This window comes from Ranitomeya imitator, chromosome 5 (genome assembly GCF_032444005.1).
Source record: "Ranitomeya imitator isolate aRanImi1 chromosome 5, aRanImi1.pri, whole genome shotgun sequence".
Taxonomy (NCBI): domain Eukaryota; kingdom Metazoa; phylum Chordata; class Amphibia; order Anura; family Dendrobatidae; genus Ranitomeya; species Ranitomeya imitator.
Window position 1 is genome coordinate 17394900 of NC_091286.1, and position 26565 is coordinate 17421464.

General features: G+C 48.6%; 1 protein-coding gene across 1 annotated transcript in view; it reads left to right on the top strand.

Moving 5' to 3' along the window:
- SLC4A1AP (solute carrier family 4 member 1 adaptor protein) overlaps positions 1-26565 on the top strand; it is a 65309-nt gene that overhangs the window by 30511 nt on the left and 8233 nt on the right. The window contains exons 8-11 of the mRNA XM_069768337.1: positions 6020-6209; positions 9725-9824; positions 10865-11054; positions 15797-15895. Coding sequence (XP_069624438.1) covers positions 6020-6209; positions 9725-9824; positions 10865-11054; positions 15797-15895 — 579 coding nt within the window. The remainder of the gene's footprint in view (positions 1-6019; positions 6210-9724; positions 9825-10864; positions 11055-15796; positions 15896-26565) is intronic.

Consider the following 26565-nt stretch of genomic DNA (forward strand, 5'->3'; position numbering starts at 1 on the left):
GGATCCAGACAATTCACTAAGAGGGGCCGTTGAAATTGTTGAGAGATTTGGTACTGTGTCGGGACTAACAATTAATTGGGATAAGACGGTTCTTTTTAGAGTGGATGACGTAGGAGAGAATGTGAGTGAGGATGTTGGGGATGAGAGGCTGAAGGTGGTTTCCCAATTTAAATATCTTGGAATATGGATTTCGGTGCCGGTGGCGGAGTTTCTGCAAAGAAATTTGACTCCTGTTATGGGGGTACTCAAGGCAAAGGTAGACGCCTGGAATAAGCTACATCTATCGGTCGTCGGTAGGGTAAACCTTATTAAAATGGTCCTTATGCCCAAAATTCTTTATGTTCTGCATAACGCACCAATTTGGATCCCTCGGGGGAAGTTCAGGCAGATTAATGCCCTCTTTAGAAGTTTGATATGGGGTAGACAATATCCACGTATTAGCTTGGAGACGCTTCAACGACCCAAGGAAGATGGTGGTTTGGCTTTGCCCAACCCGGAAATATACTTCCTTGCGGCCCAGAGCCAGCATTTGAAGGGCTGGGCGCGAGGGGCGTCATCCAGTGCAGTACAACAGCTATTGGAAGAGGTGACGGACCGACGACCGATGGCCAGGTGTTTGGAGGATGGCTCATTGGGCGCGCTGGGGAAAATATACCCAACCCTGTTCCTGATTCGTAAATTATGGAATAGACTAAGGCAGATTCGTGGGGTTACAGGGTTGACTAAATTCACACCGATATGGTCTAACCACAACTTAAAGGATTTTGAGGCCCTGGGAGGATTGATGGAATGGCAGAATAAGGGAATTTGCTTTGTTCACCAGATAATCCAGCAGCAGGAGCTGAAGTCCTTTTCCCAATTGCAGGAAGAATTTGGTTTGCGATCCACAGGGGAATATCAGTATGCGCAGATGAGACATGCCTTTAGAGCTCAGAATAAGAAGGCTGATATCAGGGTTCAAGATGATATAGTGTTGGAGTATGTGTGTGGTGAGGGTACTACAAGGGGAGTTATTTCCACTCTGTATAAGGACCTTATGCACACATTTCTGCTAGATTTCCCTATAAAGGCGAGAGCTAAGTGGGAGAGAGAAGTGGGGCCGATGGAAAATGAAACCTGGGAATCGGTGATGGAGTGGGTTCCGCGACTGTCCTTGAGTGAACCATATAGGCTCTCGCAGCTATACATTTTGCATAGGGTATATAAATCTCCGGAAGTGTTATACAAAGCGGGATTGCGTGCCAATTCTGGGTGTCCGAGGTGTGCGAGTGAGAAGGCAGGAATATATCACATGATGTGGACGTGTCCGAGACTGGCTGCCTTTTGGGTGGTGGTTTTGAGCCGGGTTGAAGCAGCATATAAGTGCAGAGTTGTTAGAGACCCGATAGTATGTGTGCTGGGATATGTGGAAGAAATTGGAGTTGACAATACTTGGAAGATTGCAATCGCTAGGCTACTCTACATGGCCAGGAAAGTAATAGCACGAAACTGGATAAACGCGGAACCACCTGTGAGAAGGGAATTTCTCCAATATGTTCAACATGGTCTAAAATTGGAAAAGGGGGTGTACAGTAAAAGGGGGAAAATAGAACTCTTTAATAAAATATGGTCTCCTTGGCTTGATTTGGATTGAGGAGTATAGGCGTCGTGTTTCCTAAGACCTGGAAGAGGATAAATTACATGAGGCAGATAATGCCTCGATGGGGTGGAGATTGAGACTGAGCTGTCTTATGGGGGAGGGGGGTAGTTGGGGTAATGTTGGGGTTTATTAAAGTAAGAAAATGTGTATCTGATATAATGCAATGTAAATGGCATTCTGTTGTTCTCTTTTTTTTTATATTGTTAATAAAAATCTATTTAAATCAAAAAAAAAAAAAAAAAAACTATATTTGCATACGCGGGCGCCATGTTTGCGCCCATGGCGGTCCCGCGTAATTGCAAATAAAAAGTGTCACCAAATAAAAAATAATTTTTGGTCAAAACCAATTCTAATAGCTGAATTATGAACCGTCTCGCTTCCACAGAGTATTGTGTAGTCAAAAGTTTTTTATTGATTGCCTTCAACCCTCGATCATGATCTATGGACGTGTAAAGTGATGTAACGTCAAAGGACGCCAACATCACCTCACCTGTCACTTCAATATCATTAATTTTCTCCTTGATCTATGGACGTGTAAAGTGATGTAACGTCAAAGGACGCCAACATCACCTCACCTGTCACTTCAATATCATTAATTTTCTCCTTGAGAAAATTAATGATATTGAAGTGACAGGTGAGGTGATGTTGGCGTCCTTTGACGTTACATCACTTTACACGTCCATAGATCATGATCGAGGGTTGAAGGCAATCAATAAAAAACTTTTGACTACACAATACTCTGTGGAAGCGAGACGGTTCATAATTCAGCTATTAGAATTGGTTTTGACCAAAAATTATTTTTTATTTGGTGACACTTTTTATTTGCAATTACGCGGGACCGCCATGGGCGCAAACATGGCGCCCGCGTATGCAAATATAGTTAGGAGTGTCCTTGAGGAGGACCTCGTCTGTGTCCCACCACTTTTGCTATGTGGCTGCGTGGTGGAGATACATAGACGATGTCTTCCTCATTTGGACTGGGACCGAAGACATGTTACGAGAATTTCATGATTATTTGAATGGGATTGATGAAACGATTAAATTTACCCTTGTATACTCGGATACAAATATACAGTTTTTGGACGTCAATGTCCGAATTGAGAATGACAGATTAGTCACTCAGTTATATACAAAGACAACTGATAAGAATGACTTATTGATGTACAATAGTCAACATCCTCGGAAAACAAAGGAATCTATTCCGTATAGTCAATTATTGCGAATAAAAAGGATTGAAAGTGATACAGGCTCTTTGGAAAAATCTACTGAAGCAATTTTAAAAAAATTCTCTGATAGAGGGTATCCAAAAAAGCTTCTACAGAAGCAGAAGGAAAAAGTTGATATACTACCTAGAAAGGATCTATTTACGAAAAAGACCAAAGTAAAGGAGCTTGATCGCATTCCTTTTGTGACCTCCTTTTGTGAGGAAAGCAATAAAATTGCTGATATTGTATGTAAACACTGGAGGATGCTACAATAGCTGTTTACCTCAAGTGAAGGAATTCTCAAAACCTCCAATGTTTTCATATAAGAGAAATCGTACTGTTGCCTCCACATTGATCAAATCAGATATAGGTTCCTTCAAGAAACAAGGCCAAAACACACTCACTGGTCGGAGTAGAAGGGGGTGTTATCCGTGTTTATCGTGTGTCAATTGTAGTTTGATTCTTAAAGGTTCAAATTTTTTTCATCCCATTACCAATGAGGAGTTTAAAATTCAACATTTTTTAACATGTGATTCTGTTTTTGTTATCTATCTATTACAATGTCCATGTTCCCTATGGTATGTCGGTGAGACTACGTGTGACTTTAAAACTAGAATTAATCAACACCGACATACCATAAGGAAAAAACGGATGGACTGACCTGTGTCAAAACATTTTGTAGAAAAATCTCACACTGAAAGAGAATTGCGCTTTCGAATTATAGATACAATACCTATGCAGAGGAGAGGGGGAGATCGGGTGCAGTTACTTAAGAGGAGAGAACTTGAGTGGATTAAGAGGTTAAATACCTTAAAGCCACATGGTCTTAATGTAGACTACAAACTTAGTCAGGTCATGTAAAATATATGTTGGTGTCTGTCCTTTATCAATATATGGTTGTATGTAATTTGTGGGGAATTTAATCTATTCCTTTTTTCTTGTTTATTTTTCAGATGTTCCATTCCTTGAATCATATGGTATCAAGAATAAATGTTTTTTTCTATAAAAATAATTTTTTCTTTTGTGCCTATGGGGTGACTGATTCTCTATGTTTATTTGTATGTTTTTTGTATAACTTTATTTCAGGTCATTTAATACTTATGTCCTTTACATCCCCTGGTTCTCGCTTTATTATTTGTTGTTTTCTTTTGAAAATTAAATGATAAGAAAAAATAATATGATAGCATAATAAACTTTGAATATCATTTATGATGTCTGGTGTGTTTTTGTCATGAGTCTGATATGTTGTGACCATGGATATGGGTCGTATTGAGTCATTAGTGGGTTGGAGCTATGCGGGGGGGCACCACCCCCAAATGTCTCTATTCCCACATGGAGGTACGGGGTGCCCCACTTGATTGGGGAGGGTATCCCGGCCCTTATGACTTTTAGGGGCTTGTGCCCTGACCCTTTAAATCCTGCTGAAGGCACAACTTGATTCATTTCTAGCACAATATGGAGTTTCCTACCAATGCTCTTAGGTGTTAAAAAAATTTTTTTATTTTTTTATTTATTATTTTTTTAGTTAATTAGAATAACGAGAGCGGGGTGATGTAAATCGGACATAGTTTGACCTCTTTGCTATTATCATTTATTGTAGTGATTCAGCACTCCATACAGCGGTCTTTCCCTTGTATAAGATGGCGCCACAGTCCTTTTGGTAGTACTGCGCAGCTGCGTGCCTGTGTATTATGGGTTCGTTGGCTGTGTAGTCACAGACATGCGCAGTAGGTGTGTTAGGACGATTTCTCCCTTAAACAAGATGGCGCTGCAGTCTTCTTGGCGGTACTGCGCAGCTGCGTGCCTGTGTACTATGGGTACGCTGGCAGTGATGTCATAGACATGCGCAGTGAGTGCGCTAGGACGCCGAAGACATGGGGGCATGTATGAAAACAACGCTGTAAGTTTGATAGAACCATGATTTTGGGGAATGGAGCACCTGGATTTTATGAGTATTAATTGCTCATTGAGCAGAATTTTAAGATTAATCACAGGATGTGTAATGCATTATATTTATGAATAATGAATGTTTTAGGTGAAGCACTGATTACACTACTGCACTGATTTTTGTAATATTGGTTTTTACACTGATTCAGCATTTATGATATTGAATATAATGAATGCTTTAATTGGATATGTTTAGTATCTGTATAAAGAGAGGTCTCACTCACATGTTCACTGCTTGAAAAAGGATTCTTATATCCGAAACGTTGCCACGCCTGCTCAGGCAATAAAGTCCACTTTTTGTATTTTTTGTGCTGCTTTTCTTTTTTTGATTATATATATATATATATATATATATATATATATATATATATATATATATATATATATATATATATATATATTTATATTCAACAGTATATGTGTAATGGACACTAATCAATATTCACTAAGTGGAATGTAAAATAGCGAAAGTGCATGCGCAATATAAAAATATGATACAAAGAATCAAAAAGATAATGACCGTATAGTAATAATAGGTGCAAATAACCAAAGTGAGGATAATATATATACATATTTATTTCTATACTCAGTGCGCACACCAAGACTGTACATAAATTCAAAGATGGTGTGTACCTTTTAATACCCGACTTTCCAAGTACAGCGCACCCCGACACGCGTTTCGGATAATCCTTAGTCTCCCCTCTGTACGATACGAAGGATTACCCGAAACTTAGGACACCACAAAGGTACGGACCTCATCCTCTCAAATTCCTGCCAGGGTTCACCATGAACAAATAATGGAGAGTGAAGATTACGTCCGGTGCGTCCTACTGGAACCCAGAAATGGACGTCGGCGCTTCTTCATCCTTTATTGATCCGCGTGTGCAATAAACGCATTTCAGAGCCGGACCTTCCCTTTTGTTGGAAAACGCCAGTAACTCCAGTTTGGCATACTGCTGTTCTTTTCTCTGATGATGGTCAATCTCCAAAATGCGTTTTTTTACTGCAGAGCTTGATAAATAAAAGTTGATGGAGGCACCGCGGTGTTAGTGACTATAACAAGGTGGGCGATAAATGTCTGATCACCACCGTGGTGGGAATTGAGTCACGTGGCGTGATCGCTCGTGTCCCATTATAACCGAGAGCTCCCAGATGTCGGAGGATTCAGACTCTCCGTCGTACCGATTGTGACTGTGACCTGGTGTCTCTCACCTGCCTTTCCCCCCAGATGAAGCCCAGACGTCCACCCAAGACTCCCTGGACGCCTTCATGACTGAAATAAAATCCGGCTCCTCGTTCGATAGCGTGACTCGCAAGAAGCTTCACATACAATCCTTGGAGCTGAAGAAGGAGCAGCAGAGGCTAAAGAGCCTCATAAAGATCGTTCAGCCAACCAGACTCCCTGAGCTCAAGCCTGGGTAAGTGACGGCCATTAAAGGGAACCTTACAGAAGACTGATGGTACCCGAAACACAGTCATCATGAATCGTGGACCGCAGCGTTATTGCAGCCAAGGGTAGTCCGAGGCCGGTCCATCGAAACTTCTCTTCTCGCCCCAGTTCCAGTGACCGACAGGTCTCTCCCAAAGGAGAAGCCACTGGGACTGTCCTCTAGTACTGGTCATCTTAGACTCTCAGTCCTCAGCCTCTAGTACTGGTCATCTTAGACTCATGGCCCCCGGCCTCTAGTACTGGTCATCTGAGACTCATGGCCCCCGCCTCTAGTACTGGTCATCTGAGACTCATGGCCCCCGCCTCTAGTACTGGTCATCTGAGACTCATGGTCCCCGGTCTCTAGTACTGGTCATCTGAGACTCATGGTCCCCGGCCTCTAGTACTGGTCATCTGAGACTCACGGTCCCCGGCCTCTAGTACTGGTCATCTGAGACCCATGGTCCCCGGCCTCTAGTACTGGTCATCTGAGACTCATGGTCCCCGGTCTCTAGTACTGGTCATCTGAGACTCATGGTCCCCGGCCTCTAGTACTGGTCATCTGAGACTCATGGTCCCCGGCCTCTAGTACTGGTCATCTGAGACTCATGGCCCCCGCCTCTAGTACTGGTCATCTGAGACTCATGGTCCCCGGCCTCTAGTACTGGTCATCTGAGACTCACGGTCCCCGGCCTCTAGTACTGGTCATCTGAGACCCATGGTCCCCGGCCTCTAGTACTGGTCATCTGAGACTCTCAGTCCCCGGCCTCTAGTACTGGCCATCTGAGACTCATGGCCCCCGGCCTCCAGTACTGGTCATCTTAGATTTTCAGTCCGCGGCCTCTAGTACTTGTCATCTGAAACTCAGTCCCCGGCCTCTAGTACTGGCCGTCTGGGACTCATGGCCCCCGGCCTCTAGTACTGGTCATCTGAGACTCATGGTCCCCGGCCTCTAGTACTGGTCATCTGAGACTCGTGGTCCCCGGCCTCCAGTACTGGTCATCTTAGACTTTCAGTCCGCGGCCTCTAGTACTTGTCATCTGAAACTCTCAGTCCCCGGCCTCTAGTACTGGCCATCTGGGACTCATGGCCCCCGGCCTCTAGTACTGGCCATCTGAGACTCATGGCCCCCGCCTCTAGTACTGGTCATCTGAGACTCATGATCCCCGGCCTCTAGTACTGGTCATCTGAGACTCTCAGTCCCCGGCCTCTAGTACTGATCATCTGAAACTCTCAGTCCTCGGCTTCTAGTACAGGCCATCTGAGACTCATGGTCCCCGGCCTCTAGTACTGGCCATCTGAGACTCATGGCCCCCGGCCTCTAGTACTGGCCATCTGAGACTCATGGTCCCCGGCCTCTAGTACTGGCCATCTGAGACTCATGGCCACCGGCCTCTAGTACTGGCCATCTGGGACTCATGGCCCCCGTCCTCTAGTACTGGTCATCTGAGACTCATGGTCCCCGGCCTCTAGTACTGGTCATCTGAGACTCTCAGTCCCCGGCCTCTAGTACTGGTCATCTGAGACTCATGGCCCCCGCCTCTAGTACTGGTCATCTGAGACTCATGGTCCCCGGCCTCTAGTACTGGTCATCTGAGACCCATGGTCCCCGGCCTCTAGTACTGGTCATCTGAGACTCATGGTCCCCGGCCTCTAGTACTGGCCATCTGAGACTCATGGCCCAGTACTGGTCATCTGAGACTCATGGTCCCCGGCCTCTAGTACTGGTCATCTGAGACCCATGGTCCCCGGCCTCTAGTACTGGTCATCTGAGACTCATGGTCCCCGGCCTCTAGTACTGGCCATCTGAGACTCATGGCCCCCGGCCTCTGGTACTGGTCATCTGAGACTCATGGTCCCCGGCCTCTAGTACTGGCCATCTGAGACTCTGTCCTCGGCCTCTAGTACTGGCCATCTGAGACTCATGGTCCCCGGCCTCTAGTACTGGTCATCTGAGACCCATGGTCCCCGGCCTCTAGTACTGGTCATCTGAGACTCATGGTCCCCGGCCTCTAGTACTGGCCATCTGAGACTCATGGCCCCCGGCCTCTAGTACTGGTCATCTGAGACTCATGGTCCCCGGCCTCTAGTACTGGCCATCTGAGACTCATGGTCCCCGGCCTCTAGTACTGGCCATCTGAGACTCTGTCCTCGGCTTCTAGTACTGGTCATCTGAGACTCATGGCTCCCGGCCTCTAGTACTGGTCATCTGAGACTCATGGTCCCCGGCCTCTAGTACTGGTCATCTGAGACTCATGGTCCCCGGCCTCTAGTACTGGTCATGAGACTCTGTCCTCGGCTTCTAGTACTGGCCATCTGAGACTCATGGCCCCCGGCCTCTAGTACTGGTCATCTGAGACTCATGGTCCCCGGCCTCTAGTACTGGTCATCTGAGACTCATGGTCCCCGGCCTCTAGTACTGGTCATCTGAGACCCATGGTCCCCGGCCTCTAGTACTGGTCATCTGAGACTCATGGTCCCCGGCCTCTAGTACTGGTCATCTGAGACTCATGGTCCCCGGCCTCTAGTACTGGTCATCTGAGACCCATGGTCCCCGGCCTCTAGTACTGGTCATCTGAGACCCATGGTCCCCGGCCTCTAGTACTGGTCATCTGAGACCCATGGTCCCCGGCCTCTAGTTCTGGCCATCTGAGACTCATGGTCCCCGGCCTCTAGTACTGGTCATCTGAGACCCATGGTCCCCGGCCTCTAGTACTGGTCATCTGAGACTCATGGTCCCCGGCCTCTAGTACTGGCCATCTGAGACTCATGGCCCCCGGCCTCTAGTACTGGTCATCTGAGACTCATGGCCCCCGGCCTCTAGTACTGGTCATCTGAGACTCATGGTCCCCGGCCTCTAGTACTGGTCATCTGAGACTCATGGCCCCCGCCTCTAGTACTGGTCATCTGAGACTCATGGCCCCCGGCCTCTAGTATTGGTCATCTGAGACTCATGGTCCCCGGCCTCTAGTACTGGCCATCTGAGACTCATGGTCCCCGGCCTCTAGTACTGGTCATCTGAGACTCATGGCCCCCGGCCTCTAGTACTGGCCATCTGAGACTCATGGCGCCCGCCTCTAGTACTGGCCATCTGAGACTCATGGCCCCCGCCTCTAGTACTGGCCATCTGAGACTCATGGCCCCCGCCTCTAGTACTGGCCATCTGAGACTCATGGCCCCCGGCCTCTAGTACTGGCCATCTGAGACTCATGGCCCCCGCCTCTAGTACTGGCCATCTGAGACTAATGACACATAGGGACATAGCCTAAATGTGTTATTACGCAGAAGCAAATTACGGCATATTCCATCACACCTCTAAATACTCTGCGCTGCTGGGGAGCCGGTCACTATATTGATCACTTGCTAGAATTCAGCACATTTGTGTCCTGAAATACTCTGTTCTGCTGGGTTGCGTTGGTCACATTACAGATCCGTCCTAGGTAACGTTACATGGTGGACAAGTAACTGACTGAGCCTTAGTGAAACCTGAACTTGTCATTTCAGCCTTGCATCTCAAGACCCTAAAACGAAGAAGCTGACGTTACCAATGTTTGGGGCGATGAAAGGAGGAAGCAAATTCAAGCTGAAAACCGGGACGGTCGGGGTAAGAGGCGCAGTGTGACTGCAGGTTTATAATCGGCGCTGGTGAGATTGAGATCTGAGCAAAAGTAGGAAAATCGATTATTCCAAAGTCCTGAATTTAAAGGGATAGTCCGGCTCTGCTCCCTTCTGTATCGGGACGTGAGCTGGGTCAGTGCGGTCAGAAACCCTCAACAATATCCGCTGGTGTCGCCCCCCCAGCCATCTAATGAAGCCAGTGATGTCCCGTCTACATTACTTGTGTCTGTTTCTGGGAAAGCTGGGTGGCTACCAAAGTTCCGATATGTCAGGTCAGGTCACCTTTAAAGGTGTTTTCCACACTTAGAGATTTTAAAGGTACCTGTAAAATCAGCTCCAGTTGTACCCGTGCTCCCCCAGATCCTGTATCGGGGCCCTCTTGCCACGCTCTGGTTTTAGTGATTGGCTGCAGTGGTGATGCCCAATTGACTGCTGCAGCCAATCACAGCTTGTGCCGTCTACATGAGCTGCCGTGGTGATGTGAGCTTGCGAGTGATGTCACTGCTAAAGTCAGTCACTGAAAACGGGGAATTGACGTATTGCGAGCGCCGCCCCCGGGAAGGTGAGGACTGCCGGAGCTTCTTAGACATTTCAGGAAACGTGGGCTCTGGGAGACCCCTCTATCCCAATTTACAGGCTCTTATATGAGCCACATTACATAGACCGTGCCTCTGATAATGCGCACTGACGCTCTTCGAAAAGTGGTCCATCCATCTGACAGGGCCAATCTGGGTTCTGCGATTGCTTTGTACCATCCAGTAAAGTAGATCTGCCCTTCAGGACCCTGGGAAAGCTGGGTGACCACCCTTATGTTACAGTAATGGTTTCCCCAGATATTTTCCTCTAGTGCATCAGACGCCCTGGCATGGTCTAAAGTACTGGTACCCCCCAGAATTCCTGTACTGCAACTTTTATTCAGCTAAATGGGGAACTGCAAGTCCCAGCCAGCTCTGCACATTAGATTAGCAGTGACTAAGACCCACTAAATGTTGAATAATTGGATATTCGTATAATCCTGTGTTACAGAGGCTGCCCCCAAAACGGACTGACCTTCCCTCCAGCCTGTTCACCATGAAAGGCGACGACAACGAGCCAGAAGAGGAGGATGAAGATGACAACATGGAGACCGCCAGCCGCACAGAGAATCGACCAGTACCGAGCGAAACTATGGAGCGCATCCCAGAAAACCGCCACCACCCCGCCCAGGGAAATGAAGGTACTCCATGCCTGTGAAGCTCCCCCACATCGTGATGAACTTTCTCACTATTTTTAACCCCAATACACATGTAAACGGCGACCAGATATAACCTAGTAGCGCCCCCCGGAATCTGAATATGTCTGGGGTTCCAGCTACTGGGGGTAGCTGAGACAATGGACAAGCACGGTCAGAGACGATCTTTCCGGTCTCTGATAAAAAATGATTTATCTGTCCTCTGACATGATATAATGATTATATATGATCTTGCCCCCAATGGGGATGGTCTTTGTTGTCCTTTCTCATTCTCGGGTCGTCTACCAGCGTCCTCGGAGTTTGAGGGTTCTGCGCAGGATCTTAGTTGTTCCCAGCATTGCGCTTTTCTGGACAGAGAGCTCAGATGTTGCTCCTGGGATCTGTTGCAGCCATTTTCCCGACTTAGGGGTCACTGCTCCAAGTGCTCCTATCACCACTCGAATCACTGCGGCCTTCACCTTCCACATCTTCTCCAGTTCTCCTTTGAGGTCCTGGTATTTCTCCAGCTTCTCATATTCCGTCTTTCTGATGTTGCGGTCACTTGGCGCTGCCGCATCTATTATCATTGCTGTCTTCTGATCCTTGTCTACTATCACACTGTCTGGTTTGTTAGCCAACACCTGCTTATCCCTCTGGATCTTGAAGTCCCACAGGATGTTAGTCCTTTCATTCTCCACCACTTTGTCTGGGGTCTCCCACCTGGACTTAAGGTACCGTCACACTGAGCAACTTTTGAACGATAGCAATCCGTGAGGTTGCAGCGTCCTGGATAGCGATCTCGTTGTGTTTGACACGCAGCAGCGATCAGGATCCTGCTGTGACATGGCTGGTCGGAGTTAGAAGGCCAGAACTTTATTTTGTCAGGTCACCCGCTGTCATCTCCGGATCGGCGTGTGTGACGCCGATCCAGCGATGAGTCCCCGGGTAACCGGGCCGCGCTTAGTAACTTAGTAAAAAAAAAAAACTACATACTTGCATTCCGATGTCTGTCACATCCCTCGTCCTCTGCTTCCAGCACTGACTGTGAGCGCCGGCCGTAAAGCACAGCGGTGACGTCACCGCTGTGCTCTGCTTTACGGCCGGCGCTCAGTCAGTGCGGGAAGCTGAGGGCGAGGGACGTGACAGACATCGGAATGCGAGTATGTAGTGTTTTTGTTTTTTTTTTACTTTTACAATGGTAACCAGGGTAAACATCGGGTTACTAAGCGCGGCCCTGCACTTAGTAACCCGATTTTTACCCTGGTTACCCGGGGACTTCGGCATCGTTGGTCGCTGGAGAGCTGTCTGTGTGACAGCTCTCCAGCGACCACACGACGACTTACCAACGATCACGGCCAGGTCGTATCGCTGGTCGTGATCGTTGGAAAGTTGATCAGTGTGAAGGTACCTTTAGTGGGACTTAGCCCATATGCTGTGCAGATGTTCCTGTATACAATTCCCGCTACATGGTTGTGGCGTTCGGTTTACGCTGTTCTTGCATTTTGCTTCCTGCCACTATGTGTTTGACGGTTTCTGAGGTTTCTTTGCATAGTCTGCACCTTGGGTCATGTCTTGTGTGGTAGATTCCAGCTTCTATGGATCTGGTACTTGCTCTTGTGCCGCTATGATTAGTGCCTCTGTGCTGTCTCCAGCCATTGGTAGGATTTCTCCATGTCAGCCACCTCCATTATCTGTCCATGGTACGTCCCATGCAGCGGCTTGTCTTGCCATGGCGCTTCATGTTACTGTTCCTCCAGATCTCTTGTTGTTGCTGCCTTAGGCTTTCTCTCAGCATCTCATCTTTTGGTGCCATTTTTCCGATGTATTCCTGGATACTCCTTGTTTCATCCGTGATGGTGGCTTGGATGCTTATTAAGCCTCGACCACCCTCCTTTCTGTTGCTATACCATCTTTAGGTTTCAGACTTGGGGTGGAGACCTCCATGCATTGTGAGGGGCTTTTGTGTCTTCACAGCTGCAGCTTCCATCTCTTCTTTTGGCCAGCACACTATGCCAGCAGGGTATCTGATAACTAGTAGGGCATATGTATTGATGGCGCGGATTTTATTCTTCCCATTGAGCTGGCTCTTCAGGACCTGTCTTACCCTTTGATGGTATTGGGATGTTGCTGCTTTCCTTGCCTCCTCATCATGGTTACCGTATCCCTGTGATGCCGTGATACTTGTAACATGTCTGTACATCTGCTATGTGCCCTGCTGGTAATTCCACGCCATCAGTCTTGACTATCTTGCCTCTCTTCACTACCAACTGGCCGCACTTCTCCAGTCCCGGGATCTTCACTGTAGATCCTTGTCAGGTGGATATATATTATACTTCATTTTGCAGATAAGACACCGGTTTATAAAACCCACTGAAAATTTTGGGGAGGAACATAAAAAAAAAATTATTTTTTTGTTTAAGAAAATGGTGCATGTTTAATCCGCTTTTGCAGTAGCTTGCCTGGGGGGCACTGGTGGTGGAGTGGGGTCCCAGGTGCTAGGGTCGCAGCTGGCAGAGGTAGGAGATGCTGTTGGCACGAGGCTGGTAGGACTGGGTTCGGCAGCGGCAGGAGTCGGGCGACGGTTGCGGGAACCCCAGGCTGGTACAATGAGGTGTTCAGTGGTGCAGGGGCTCCGTTAACATTTTGTGTAAGCCCGGTGCCACGCATCTGAGAACTCCGGAAAAATGGCCTCCGGAGGCAGCTCATACACAATTAAGATCTCGGGAGAACAGATCTCCGTGCCGAGATCTCAATTAGCACAGGCGTCGCCTCCGGCGGGCATTTTCCCGGAGTTCACTGCATAGAAGAGTATGGAAAGTGCGGTGCTTTCACAAAATGTCGGCGACGCCCCCGCACCACTGAAACACCTCGTCATACCAGGGTGAGGCCCGCAGCCATCGCCTGACTTCTGCCGCTGCCTGGGACCCTGCTACACCACAGCCGGTAAGCTCCACCACAGCTACATTTAGGATTAGAAGACGCACCCCCATTTTTCCTCCAAATTTTATATTTACAGTTTGAGTCCCAGTAGAGAGGAATTTTTAATAGACAAGTAATAAACAGAATATTTTTTATCAGTAAAGCACATTTTATCCCATTTCACAATTAATTCCAGGACTTGATAACTCACATAAATGTTTTGGACCATTTATCTTGCTTGGACTGTTTTTACGACTGTCTTGCTACGCAGAACTTTCCTTTTCCTTTATATCACTTATATATTTAGTTTGGTGATCCGGGCATGATCACTTTAGTGGAGGATCTCTAATAATCAGGATGTTCCGTACATATACACAGTGCGATTTACTGTCTGGCTCTCGCCGAGCCTCCTGTACCAGACAATACTTTCCGGATTCTGCAGGGGATCGGTTGTTTTGTTCACATAGAGTTTCTTACCTTGGCGGGCGGGATCCTGTTTTGAGGTACCACGTCTATTGGCACATTCGCCTCTCACATTGGGATTGATGGAGCTAAATGGACGTTGTACGACCAGTCTCTGAAAGTCTCTGTCATCTTTGGAACAAACTCGTAATAATTCCTAGAAGGATTTTCTTGTTCAGCCGCTCAATGTCTCTGAGCTTTGAGTGGTCCCGGAATTCCATCAGTTTCACCCTAAAGGCCAAATAGTGCGCCATCCATTATTCTAAGCATAGCCGTGTGTCCAGTACTCACATCGGTGCCATATTGGATGGATTTCTGAGCTCTGAAAAACTCATGCAATAATGTTTGAGGATTGTTCCTTAGAACCTACAAAAAAGACTCATAAAAGAGACGGTGAAAAAAATGCAAATTGTACAATTTCAAACTTGTGCTGTATAAAAATGATATCAAAGTACTCACTACCTCCCTACATAGATACATTAGAGGATATAACTTACCAAAAAAAGACATTTACGGGGGATTTCTGGTGCTCTTGAACCACACAGGCTCAGCAAATATGACAATGTATTCCAAACAGAGCCAAACTTGAGTTCCAAAATTCACATTGTGCCCCTTCTGTTTCAAGTCCAACCATTTGTCCAAGCAGAACTTTTTATCTACATGTGGTGTATCGCCGTGCTCGTAAAAAAAGTGGGGGGGGGGTAACCAATTGCGTGGTTCACTTTTTGGTGTTGCCTGTTGCAAAAGTGAAAAATTTGGGGCCAATGCAAAATTTTAGAGGTTAAATGTAAATATATATGTTGTTTTTTTTCATTCCACTTTGCATTAAATCCTGTGTAGCAACTGAAGGGTTAAAAAAATTCCTGACAACAGTTTTGAAGTATTGGAGGGGTGCGGTTTTTAGAATGGTGTCAGTTTGGGGAGTTTCCGATATACAGGCCCCTCAAAATCCATTTAAATCTGAACAGGTCCCTAAAAAAAAAAACAGGTTCTGTAAATTTGTTGAAAAAAATTAGAAATCGCTGCTAAAGTTTCAACCCTTCTAATTTCGTAACAAAAAAAAATGTTTCAAAAATTATGCAGATGTAAAGTAGACATGTGGGAAATGTTAGTGCCCCTGTCAGCAGGATTGTGCTCAGTAACTACACACAGTGTCAGGTCGGTGCTGTTATACTGATTACACTGATACCCGGTGATGAAATCCGTCTTGTGGTTGTTGTGTAATCTTTATTTTTAGTTTAGTACTCAGTCTGTAGTTACTGAGTGGAGGCGGTGCAGCTGCATGTAAGGGAGGCGGTGCGGCCATCAATGCTTTTCATGATGCAGACGTTTGTAACCTCCCATCATCTGTTCTCATGTTGTTGCAGCTCCTGATATGGAAGAGAAAATCCAAAGTGAAGAGCCAAAGAAAAAATCAGAGGCCCCCAGTGCCAGTGTGAGGGCTCCGAAGGGCCACAATCGTCCTGGTAAGCAAGAAAACTAAAATCATTCTCATAAAATATCATTCACTGTGTGTAGAATATACAGGTGCTTCTCACAAAATAAGAATATCATCAAAAAGTTAATTTATTTCAGTTCTTCAATACAAAAAGTGTAACTCATATAGAGTCATTACACACAGAGTGATCTATTTCACGTGTTTATTTCTGTTAATGTTGATGATTATGGCTTACAGCCAATCAAAACCCAAAAGTCATTATCTCAGTAAATTTGAATAATAATAAACACCTGCAAAGGCTCCTAAGTGTTTATAAAGGTCCCTTAGTCTGTTTCAGTAGCTCCACAATCATGGGGAAGACTGCTGCCCTGACAGATGCCCAGAAGGCGTCACTGACACACTCCACAAGGAGGGGAAGCCACAAAAGGTCATTGGTAAAGAAGCCGGCTGTTCACAGAGTGCTGTATCCAAGAATATTAATGGGGAGTGGAAGGAAAAAGTGTAGTAGAAAAAGGTGCACAAGCAACCGGGATAACCACAGCCTGGAAAGGATTGTTAAGAAAAGGCCATTCAGTAATGTGGGGGAGACTCACAAGGAGTGGACTGCTGCTGGAGTCATTGCTTCACCACACACAGACGTGTCCAGGACATGGGCTACAAGTGTCACATTCCTTGTGTCCGGCCGCTCATGACCAATAGACAACGCCAGAAGCATCTTACCTGGGCCAAGGAGAAGAAGAACCGGACTGTTGTCAGTGGTCCAAGGGGTTGTGTTCAGATGAAAGTAAATTATGGAATTAATTTGAAAATCAAGGTCCCAGAGTCTGGAGGAAGAGTGGAGGCCACAATCCAAGCTGCTGGAGGTCTGGTGTGAAGTCTCCACAATCAGTGATGGTTTGAAGGCCATGTCATCTGCACATGTACCACCCCTGGCAAAAGTTATGTAACCACCGGCCTTGGAAGATGTTCATTCAGTTGTTTTATTTATTTTTTTTTATAAAAAATAAAAGCAGATCACAGACATGGCACAAAACTAAATCCATTTCAAATGGCAACTTTCTGGCTTTAATAAACACTAAAAGAAACCAAGAACAAAAAATGTTGTAGTCAGTAATGGTTACCTTTTTTTAGAACAAACAGAGGGGAAAAATTATGGACTCACTCAATTATGAGGGAAAAAATGATGGAATCACCCTCTAAATTTCAATTCCCAAAACTAACACCTGCATCAACTTAGATCTGCTCGTTAGTCTGCATCTCAAAAGGAGTGATCACACCCTGGAGAGCTGTTGCACCAAGTGGACTGACATGAATCATGGCCCCAACACGAGATGTCAATTGAAACAAAGGAGAGGATTATCAAACTCTTAACAGGGGGTAAATCATCACACAATGTTGCAAAAAATGTTGGTTGTTCGCAGTCAGCTGTGTCTAAAATCTGGATCAAATACAAACAACATGGGAAGGTTGTTAAAGGCAAACATACTGGTAGACCAAGGAAGACATCAAAGCGTCAAGACCGGAAACTTAAAGCAATATGTCTCCAAAACAGGAAATGTACAACAAAACAAATGAGGAACGAATGAGTGGAAACTGGAGTCAACGTCTGTGACCGAACTGTAAGAAACCGCCTAAAGGAAATGGGATTTACATACAGAAAAGCTAAACGAAAGCATCATTAACACCTAAACAGAAAAAAACAAGGTTACAATGGGCTAAGGAAAAGCAATCGTGGACTGTGGATGACTGGATGAAAGTGATATTCAGTGATGAATCGTGAATCTGCACTGGGCAAGGTGATGATGCTGGAACTTTTGTTTGGTGCCGTTCCAATGAGATTTATAAAGATGACTGCCTGAAGAGAACATGCAAATTTCCACAGTCATTGATGATATGGGGCTGCATGTCAGGTAAAGGCACTGGGGAGACGGCTGTCATTATATCTTCAATAAATGCACAAGTTTGTTGATATTTTGGACACTTTTTTCTTATCCCATCAATTGAAAGGATGTTTGGAGATGATAAAATCATTTTTCAAGATGATAATGCATCCTGCCATAGAGCAAAACTGTGAAAATATTACTTGAAAATAGACACAAGGTCAATGTCATGGCCTGCAAATAGTTCGGATATCAATCCAATTGAAAATCTTTGCTGGAAGTTGAAGAAAATAGTCCATGACAAGGCTCCAACCTGCAAAGCTGATCTAGCAACAGCAATCAGAGAAAACAGGATTTTTGGTTGCTTACCGTAAAATCTGTTTCTCGGAGCCTCCATTGGGGGACACAGGAACCATGGGTGTATGCTGCTGCCACTAGGAGGCCGACACTATGCACAAAAAAAGTTAGCTCCTCTGCAGTGTACGCCCCACCGACTGGCATTATGTACTTCAGTTAGTGAGAAAGCAGGAGAAAAACTATAAGGTTGAAACATATCCACAAACATGAGAACTGTAAACGTGAGAACAGTCATAGAACACAGAACAACAGAAACTGAATAACATGGGAGGGTGCTGTGTCCCCCATTGGAGACTCCGAGAAACCAATTTTACGGTAAGCAACCAAAACTCCTGTTTTCTCTATCGCATCTCATTGGGGGACAAAGGAACCATGGGAACGTCCCAAAGCAGTCCCTGGGGTGGGAAAAACAGACTTCCATCAGGTCAGAGGACTCACCACTGCCGCCTGCAAGATCCATCTGCCTAGGCTGTCGTCCGCCGAAGCGTAGGTATGGACCTTGTAAAATTTGGTGAACGTGTGGATGGAAGATCAGGTTGCCGCTTTGCAAAGCTGTAGGGCGGAAGCCCTGTGGTGCACCGCCCAGGAGGCGCCGACTGCCCGGGTAGAGTGAGCCTTTATCCCAGGAGGGGGCACTCTGTTCTTGACCCGGTAAGTCTCCTAAATTGCCGTTCTGATCCAGCGAGCAATGGTCGTCTTGGAAGCCGGCAGGCCTCTACGCGTGCCCTCAGGAATGACAAAAAGAGAATCCGTCTTCCGGAAAGCAGCCATTCTAGCCAGGTAGATCCTCACTGCCCTGACGAGGTCCAGCTTGTTCAACGATCGCTCCAGAGGATGAGTCGGAGCTGGCCAAAAGGAAGGCAGAACAATGTCCTCGTTGAGGTGGAAGGTGGAAACCACCTTAGGAAGCCTGAGGAGCACCTTTCCTGGTCGATATCCAAGAAGGTGCCGCCAACTTGGAAACGCGGCGGATAGAAGTGATGGTCACAAGAAAGGCCACCTTCCAAGATGGAACTGACAGGGAAACCTCCCTGAGAGGCTCAAAGGGGGAACCCCTCAGAACGTCCAGCACAAAATCCCATGAATCCACAGGGGCCCTGTACGGAGGGACAGCAGGGGCTACTCCTTGAAGCAAGGTCTTAACCTGTGGCCGAGAAGATAACGTCTTCTGAAAAAGGATAGAGAGCGCAGAAACCTGGCCCTTTAGGGAACTAAAAGCAAGGCCCGAATCCAGTCCCGCCTGAATGAAGGCCAAAATGGAAGGAAGGGAAAAGGACATAGGTGAAACGCGGTTGGACTCGCACCAACGGAAGTAAGCCTTCCAGGTACGATAGTAGATCCTGGAAGAATAAGGCTTTCTAGCCTGGATCATGGTGTGAATCACCCGGTCCGAAAGGCCGGACGCTCTTAGAACTGCGGTCTCAACAGCCACGCCGTTAAACTGAGCGACCGAGAATTCGGGTGGCAGATCGGACCCTGAGACAGCAGATCAGGCCTGTCTGGAAGTCACCAGGGGGCGTCCGCGAGAAGATTGACGATCTCCGCAAACCAAGCTCTCCTTGGCCGATCCGGGGCGATCAGAATGACCGGCACCCCCTCCGCCTTGATCTTCAACAGCTTGGGAAGCAAGGGAAGGGGTGAGAACAGATAAGGGAGCTCGAACTGCGACCAAGGAATGGCCAGAGCGTCGACGCCCACTGCGAGAGGGTCACGAGACCTGGAGACGAACCGAGGAACCTTCCTGTTCATTCGGGACGCCGTGAGGTCCACGTCCGGAGTCCCCCATTGAAGACAAATCTGATGGAAGACCTCCTGATGCAAGAACCATTCCCCTGCCGCGAGGCCCTCGCAGCTGAGGAAGTCGGCGGCCCAATTGTCCATGTCGGGGATATGCACAGCCGATATCACCGGAACCGTTGCCTCTGCCCAGAGAAGGATCTTGTATACCAAGGCCAAGGAGCTCTGAGTCCCCCCCTGATGGTTGACATGTGCCACCACCGTGGCATTGTCCGTCTGGATTCGGATAGGTAGACTCCTGAGAATCCTTTCCCAGTGACGAAGGGAGAGAAAGATGGCCCGAATCTCGAGGACTTTGATCGGCAGAGAAGACTCCTGTGCTGACCAACGACCCTGAACATTCAGGTGGCGAAACACCGCGCCCCAGCCGAGCAGGCTGGCGCCCGTCTTCACCACCTGCCAGTGAACTGGAAGGAAGGACCCTGCCCTGGGAGATGAGGGGTGAAGTCAGCCACCAGTTGAGGGACCGCTTGACCCGGGGAGAGAGTCGGATCGGACGATCCAGGGACAAGACAGACCTGTCCCACTGAGACAGGATGGCCTGCTGAAGAGGTCGTGAGTGAAATTGGGCGAAGGGAATCGCTTCCAATGTTGCTACCATCCTCCCCAGAACCTTCATGGTCGATCGGAAGGAGGGAAGCCGAGGACCCTGGAGCAAGCGTACGTCCCGACGAAGGATGAATCTCTTGTCCTCGGGAAGGAAGACTTTGGTCTGACGAGTGTCAAAGAGCATGCCCAGAAAAACGAGGCGCTGGGAAGGAACACGACAAAATTTCTTCTTGTTGACAAGCCACCTGAAGCGGGCTAGAGTGTCGAGGACGATGGACAGGCTCTCGTGAGCCTGAGAAAAGGACGGAGCCTTGATGAGGATGTTGTTGAGGTACGGAAAAAGTACCAGTCCCCTGACCCTCAAGATGGCTATCAGCGCCGCCATGATCTTCGTTGAAACCCTGGGAGCGGTTACGAGACCGAACGGCAGGGCGACGACCTGAAAATGGTCCTGGAGCATCGCAAAGCGCAGGAATCGGTGATGTCCCGGGAATATCGGGACATGGAGGTAGGCGTCCTGAATATCTATGGAACACAGAAATTCTTGAGCCTCCATGGAAGCAGTTACTTAACGAAGGGATTCCATCCTGAAGTGTCTCAGATGAACTCTCCTGTTCAGCAATTTGAGATCCAGAATGGGACGAACCTTGCCTTCTTTTTTCGGTACCACAAAAAGATTGGAATAGAAACCTGTGAATCTGTTCTTTTTCTGGGACGGGAATGATTTCTCCGGCTTTGAGGAGAGAAGCGATGGCTGCGAAGAAACCCGGAACTAGAGCGGGGTATCTTGGAGGTCGGGATTCGAAGAAACGATCCCGGGGTCGTGAAACAAACTCTATTTTGTATCCTGAGGATACAGCTTCCCTGACCCATGCGTCCTCTACTGAGGAGATCCTGACGTCCCTGAAGAAGAGGAGACGGTCGCCCAGCCTGGGAAGTGGGCTGGGGTCTTGCCGAGAGTTATGCCGAGGTGGATCTTCCAGTCCTAGACCTGGAGGACCTACCCTGGGAGTAGCGAGAGCACCAGGAAGGAGTGGGTCTAAGGCCTCTTTCACACGTCAGTGTCTCCGGTACGTGTAGTGACAGTTTTCTCACGTACCGGAGACACTGACACACGTAGACCCATTCAAATGATGGGTCTATGCACATGTCTCCGTGTTTTCACGGACCGTGTGTCCGTGTTTTCAACACGGAGACATGTCCGTTTTCGCCGGCAGCACGTACCGCAATACGTGCCGCACACGTGCACACGGAGAACAGTGTGCACTCTCCTCCGTGTGCACGTACCGCCCGCAGGAGAGACAGCGCTACAGTTATGCGCTGTCCCCCCCGCGTGCGGTGCTGAATCCAAAATTCATCCCTTTTTCCCAGCAGCGTTCGCTGGAAAGAAGGGATGAATCATCTTTTTTTTTTTCATTCCCCTTAATAAAGTTTATGCGCCCCCTCTCGCCTCTCATCCCCTGTGCGCCCCCCCCCCCCCCCTTCCCCGTTTGCTAGGAAATACTCACCAAGCTCCAGCGATGTCTCCTCAGCGGCTGCAGCCTGTGCTGTGTGAATGGTCACGTGGTCCCGCTCATTACAGTGGGGGAATATGCGCATATTCCTCACTGTAATTAGCGGTCCCACGTGACCGCTCATACAGGAGAAGCTGCCAGCGCTGAGACGAGAGAGGAGACATCGCGGGAGCTAGGTGAGTATTTCCAGTTGCCAGTAAGTTCTGGAGAAAAGGGATATAAAACACCAAGGCGCTTTCCCTTCTGAAAACGTCTGGTCGGATTCTCTCTTTCTCTGGTCATGATCTCCTCGAATTCAGGGTGAGGAGCGAAAAACTTGGAAGGTGGTTTAGCCCGTCTAAACGAATCCGCCTGATCTGCGGGTTCTGTTGAGGTATCTTTGAGCCCACAGGTCTGATTTATCGCTCCAATGAGGTTCTGAACCATATCCCTCATGGTAGAGATTTAGTAAGAATCCAGCTCTGAAATATCCTCAGAGGGCGCATCAGAGAACGCCTCGCCTGACTCAGGGGAGAAGGACCGGGAGGAAGCCGACCGCAGAGAAGGACCATGGGGCGAGATGGAATGAGAAGAGGACTCAGACCGGCGTTCCTGTGTGGACCTTTTGCGGCTTAGAATGGAGGGCTCAGACGAAGGCTCCTGCAACCCGCTGGCTACTGCAGGAGTCTGCATGGGTAAACGATCCAGCACGGACACCAGAGTTTGAGACACCCGTGTTAGATCCGCTACCGATTGTGACAGAGGAAGCCCAGCCTGGAGTGGGGGTATCACTCTCAAGCGGTGCGGCCAGGGGATCCCTGCCTGACAGTGGAGAGGACTGACCTTAGGGAAGTTTGCAGTTACAAGACGAACATGCAAAATATTTGACTAAGGCAGAAGAAGTAGAGGAAGAAGTAAGAGGACGAGAGCGGCCTCCTTTAGAGGTAGACATCTTGAAGGGTCCCTGAAGAAAATGCCAGAGGGTTAGGGGACAGGGGGGCAGAGGGGGGTGTCAGTCTGCAGTGCAGAGCTACTCACGGCAGACGAAAAACGGATTCCAGAAGGAGGAAGCTGTCCGGCTTGCGGTGGACTTCCGGAAAAGTAGCCCTTTAGGCAGGAAGGCTGGGAACACGCAGATGGAAGGACGCCAGAATGTGTGCTCTGCAAGGGGCGGAGCGGCGATGTGTGGCGCCAAGCGGCAGTGTAGTTGGGAGGGCGGAGTCTGCCGTGTTCCCAGGAGCACAAAGATGGCGCTGGTGGGTGGAGACTGTGGGGAGCAAAACGGAAGTGGGCGGAGTCGCGACGCCGGAAGTAGGCCCGGTCAGAAGCCGGGGTCTAAATTAGAGGCCGCGACCGCCGGAGAGGGCCGCTGTGCTGAAGAACAAGCGGTGCGGCCGGCGGGAAGATGGCGACCGCTGAGGGAAACAGCGCGGCGGCCGCCACGCCACAGAGGAACGTGGTCGCCGGAGGAAGTAGGCAGCGGGGCTGCCTGTAGAGGCCGCCGGAGCAGGAGACAGAGTGACGGCCAGCCGGTGGAATAAAAAGGCAGCGCGGCTGAAAAAGTCGCCGCGCCGGAAGAAAGATAGATCGGCCCCCCCGGAACAAGGAGGGGAAGCGAGGCTGCCAGCAAGGCCGCTGCAGTGCAGCAACGATCCCTGCCCCTTGGGACCCGCCGAACAAACAGGTTAAGGTGTAACTGCAGTCCTTAATAAAAATAAAAAAGGCCCAGAGGGAGCCCTTCATGAAATTCCTCTTTAATTTCCTAACTGGGACGGGTGGGGGAAATACCTCAAAAACTAACGCCGTCCGTTTCTAACCTTAAACCGAGAAAGGTGTCAGACGTCCATGGAGCTGATGGTAGACGTCCTCGTCTCCTCCAACCGACAGGCTCTGGTGGGCGAGTGGGTGGGGGTCGGAAGTGCAGCGCCCCAGAGACCTGGTCGTTGCAGTATGGCCCCAAGGCGAGTAGCGGTACGTCCGATGGCACTAAAGAGTTCTCCTAACCAGGTATCACCAGAACACATTACACTTCACACTCCGGCCACTAGGGGGAGCAAAAGGCTTTATTTATTGGGCCACTCCTCACACTGGTAAAACTAGGGGCTGGGGAGGAAGTTAGTCAGAAGCTGACTGGGTTGGAACCAGGCAACATCCCGTGGCAGGGGGTGTTGCAGGGAGAAGGCACAGGGGGGTCCCTGTCAGGCGTGGGAACCTGGCAGGTGCCTAGCGAACAGAACAGAACGTAACGGAACCGCGCCTGCACACCTTGCGGCGGTATCCTAAGAGAGAGACAAGAGGGGAAGAATATTGTGGAACAGTGTAAACGAGATCAAGCACAAAGGAGTACCAGTAGGAGTCGTGCCGAGAGAGGAAGGCAACATCTTACTGAGGCCTTACTTCAAATTCCGCTGGACAGTTGATTATAGGTTGGCTGTCTACCTTCTACACCTACGAAGACATAGGGGGCAACATTGGGAGAGGGGCGTCTCTAGGGTCCCGGAAGACCTCCAAGCCTTCCCGTCAAACGGGTGGCGTCCTAGCCATAACATATCTGGGGGACGTTAGAAACTAGCAACATCTGGAACCAAAGAACGAGAGAGAGAGAGAGAGCTGTGGAGAACAAACGAGAACAGCAGTTGAGGACTATTCCGAATGCTCAGCAGGGTAGCACTACAACACACAGACGCTATTGGTAAGCAACGATTTCCATCTGCAAGGGAAACTCTGGATGTGCCCATCGGACCGACCGGTCTCTGATAGCCCGGTTGAACGTGCTCTGGACTGAGTGTATTCAGTAAAGAGGTAAAGAGACTGCAACCTTGTGTCCTCGTTATTGCCTGCACCTCACACCATCACCATCCACCTTACTGGGAAGCCCTGGGGACATACTTCACCTGTGGGAAGGTATACCATCCAGCTGCCATTCCATCACCCCAGCGGACCCCGCAGCAGCGTTGGTCACCCTGACCGAACACCACAGGTGGCGTCACGAACCCCTGACAGACTGTACTACACCTTCATTGGACGCCCCTTAGCAGGGTCGCGGACCGGGTCCAGCCACCGTGACAGCCTCAGAACTGAACCAGAGAGGCCCGATACCGAGAACTCGTGGCCCTGTGTCTGGGGGCGATCCAGATGCAGGACTGGACTTCTGAGCACGCTTGTGTGCTAGGATCTTGGTCCTGCTGTCGGATCTATGAGGATACGGGGTGGCAGTACACACCGTACTCATAGTCCGTAATGTGGGACTACAGGTGTGACTGCTCACCCTGTATCCCTCCGGAAACCTGAAAGAAAACGACGCACATGGAGGTAGATAAGGGTCTAATGAAAGACGGTGGGGTGTACACTGCAGAGGAGGAGATAACTTTTTTTGTGCATAATGTCGGCCTCCTAGTGGCAGCAGCATGCACCCCATGGTTCCTGTGTCCCCCAATGAGAGGCGATAGAGAAAGTTGGAGCCAGATTGATGAAGAGTCCTGTGTGACCCTCAGTAAGTCCAGGCCTCAGAGACTGCAAGCTGTAATAAAAGCCAGAGGTGGCGCAACAAAATACTAGTGATGTATTGGAGGGTTTTTTTTTGTTTGTTTTTCATGATTCCATAATTTTTTCCTCAGAATTGAGTGATTCCATAATTTTCCCCAATGCTTGTTCTAAAAAAGTAACCATTATTGACTACCACATTTTTTGTTCTTGATTTCTTTGTGTTTCTTAAAGCCAGAAAGTTGTCATTTGAAATGACTTTAGTTGTGTGCCATGTCTGTGATCTGCTTTTTTAAGTCCTGAGATTACATCATTTTTGCCAGGGTTTGTAGGTCGACTGTGTTTTATCAAGACCAAAGTCAACGCAGCCGTCTACCAGGAGATTTCAGGGTATGTGTCCACGGGCCGGTTTACATCTGGATTATCTGCGGATTGAACGCTGCATACAACCGCAGCGTTCAACCTGCAGCGTCCAGATGTTACAGCATAGTGGAGGGGATTTTATGAATTCCTGTTTCCACAATGCGTGCGAACACGCACCCGGCGGCCCTGCGTTTACGGACATGCGGCGCGTCTTTTTAGAACACAGCATGTCCGTTTACCTTGCTGCGACGCTTCGTTACCGCAAGGTAAATCACAGGGCCCTATGCATAGGGTGCAGAGATTCCGAATGTGTGCAATGAACACATCCAGAATCACCGCGTGTTCACGAGGAATCACCGCGTTTTCAGAAGGGGGGCGGGGCTTTGGGCGGAGCGTGTTATCCGCTCCGTTCAAAGCGCCGTAGATCCGGACAGTAGACATGTACCCTTAGAGCACTTCATGCTTCCCTCTGCCAACAAGCTTTCTGGAGATGGAAATGTCATTCTCCAGCAGGACTTGGCCCCTGTCCACACTGCCAAAAGTACCAATACCTGGTGTAAAAACAACAGCAAACTCACCTGACCTTAACCCCATAGAGAATCTATGGAGTATTGTCAAGAGGAAGATGAGACACCAGACCCAACAATGCAGACGAGCTGAAGGCTGCTATCAAAGCAACCTGGGCTTCCATAACCCCTCAGCAGTGCCACAGGCTGATCGCCTCCATGCCGCATTGATGCAGTAATTGATACAAAAGGAGCCGACCAAGTATTGAT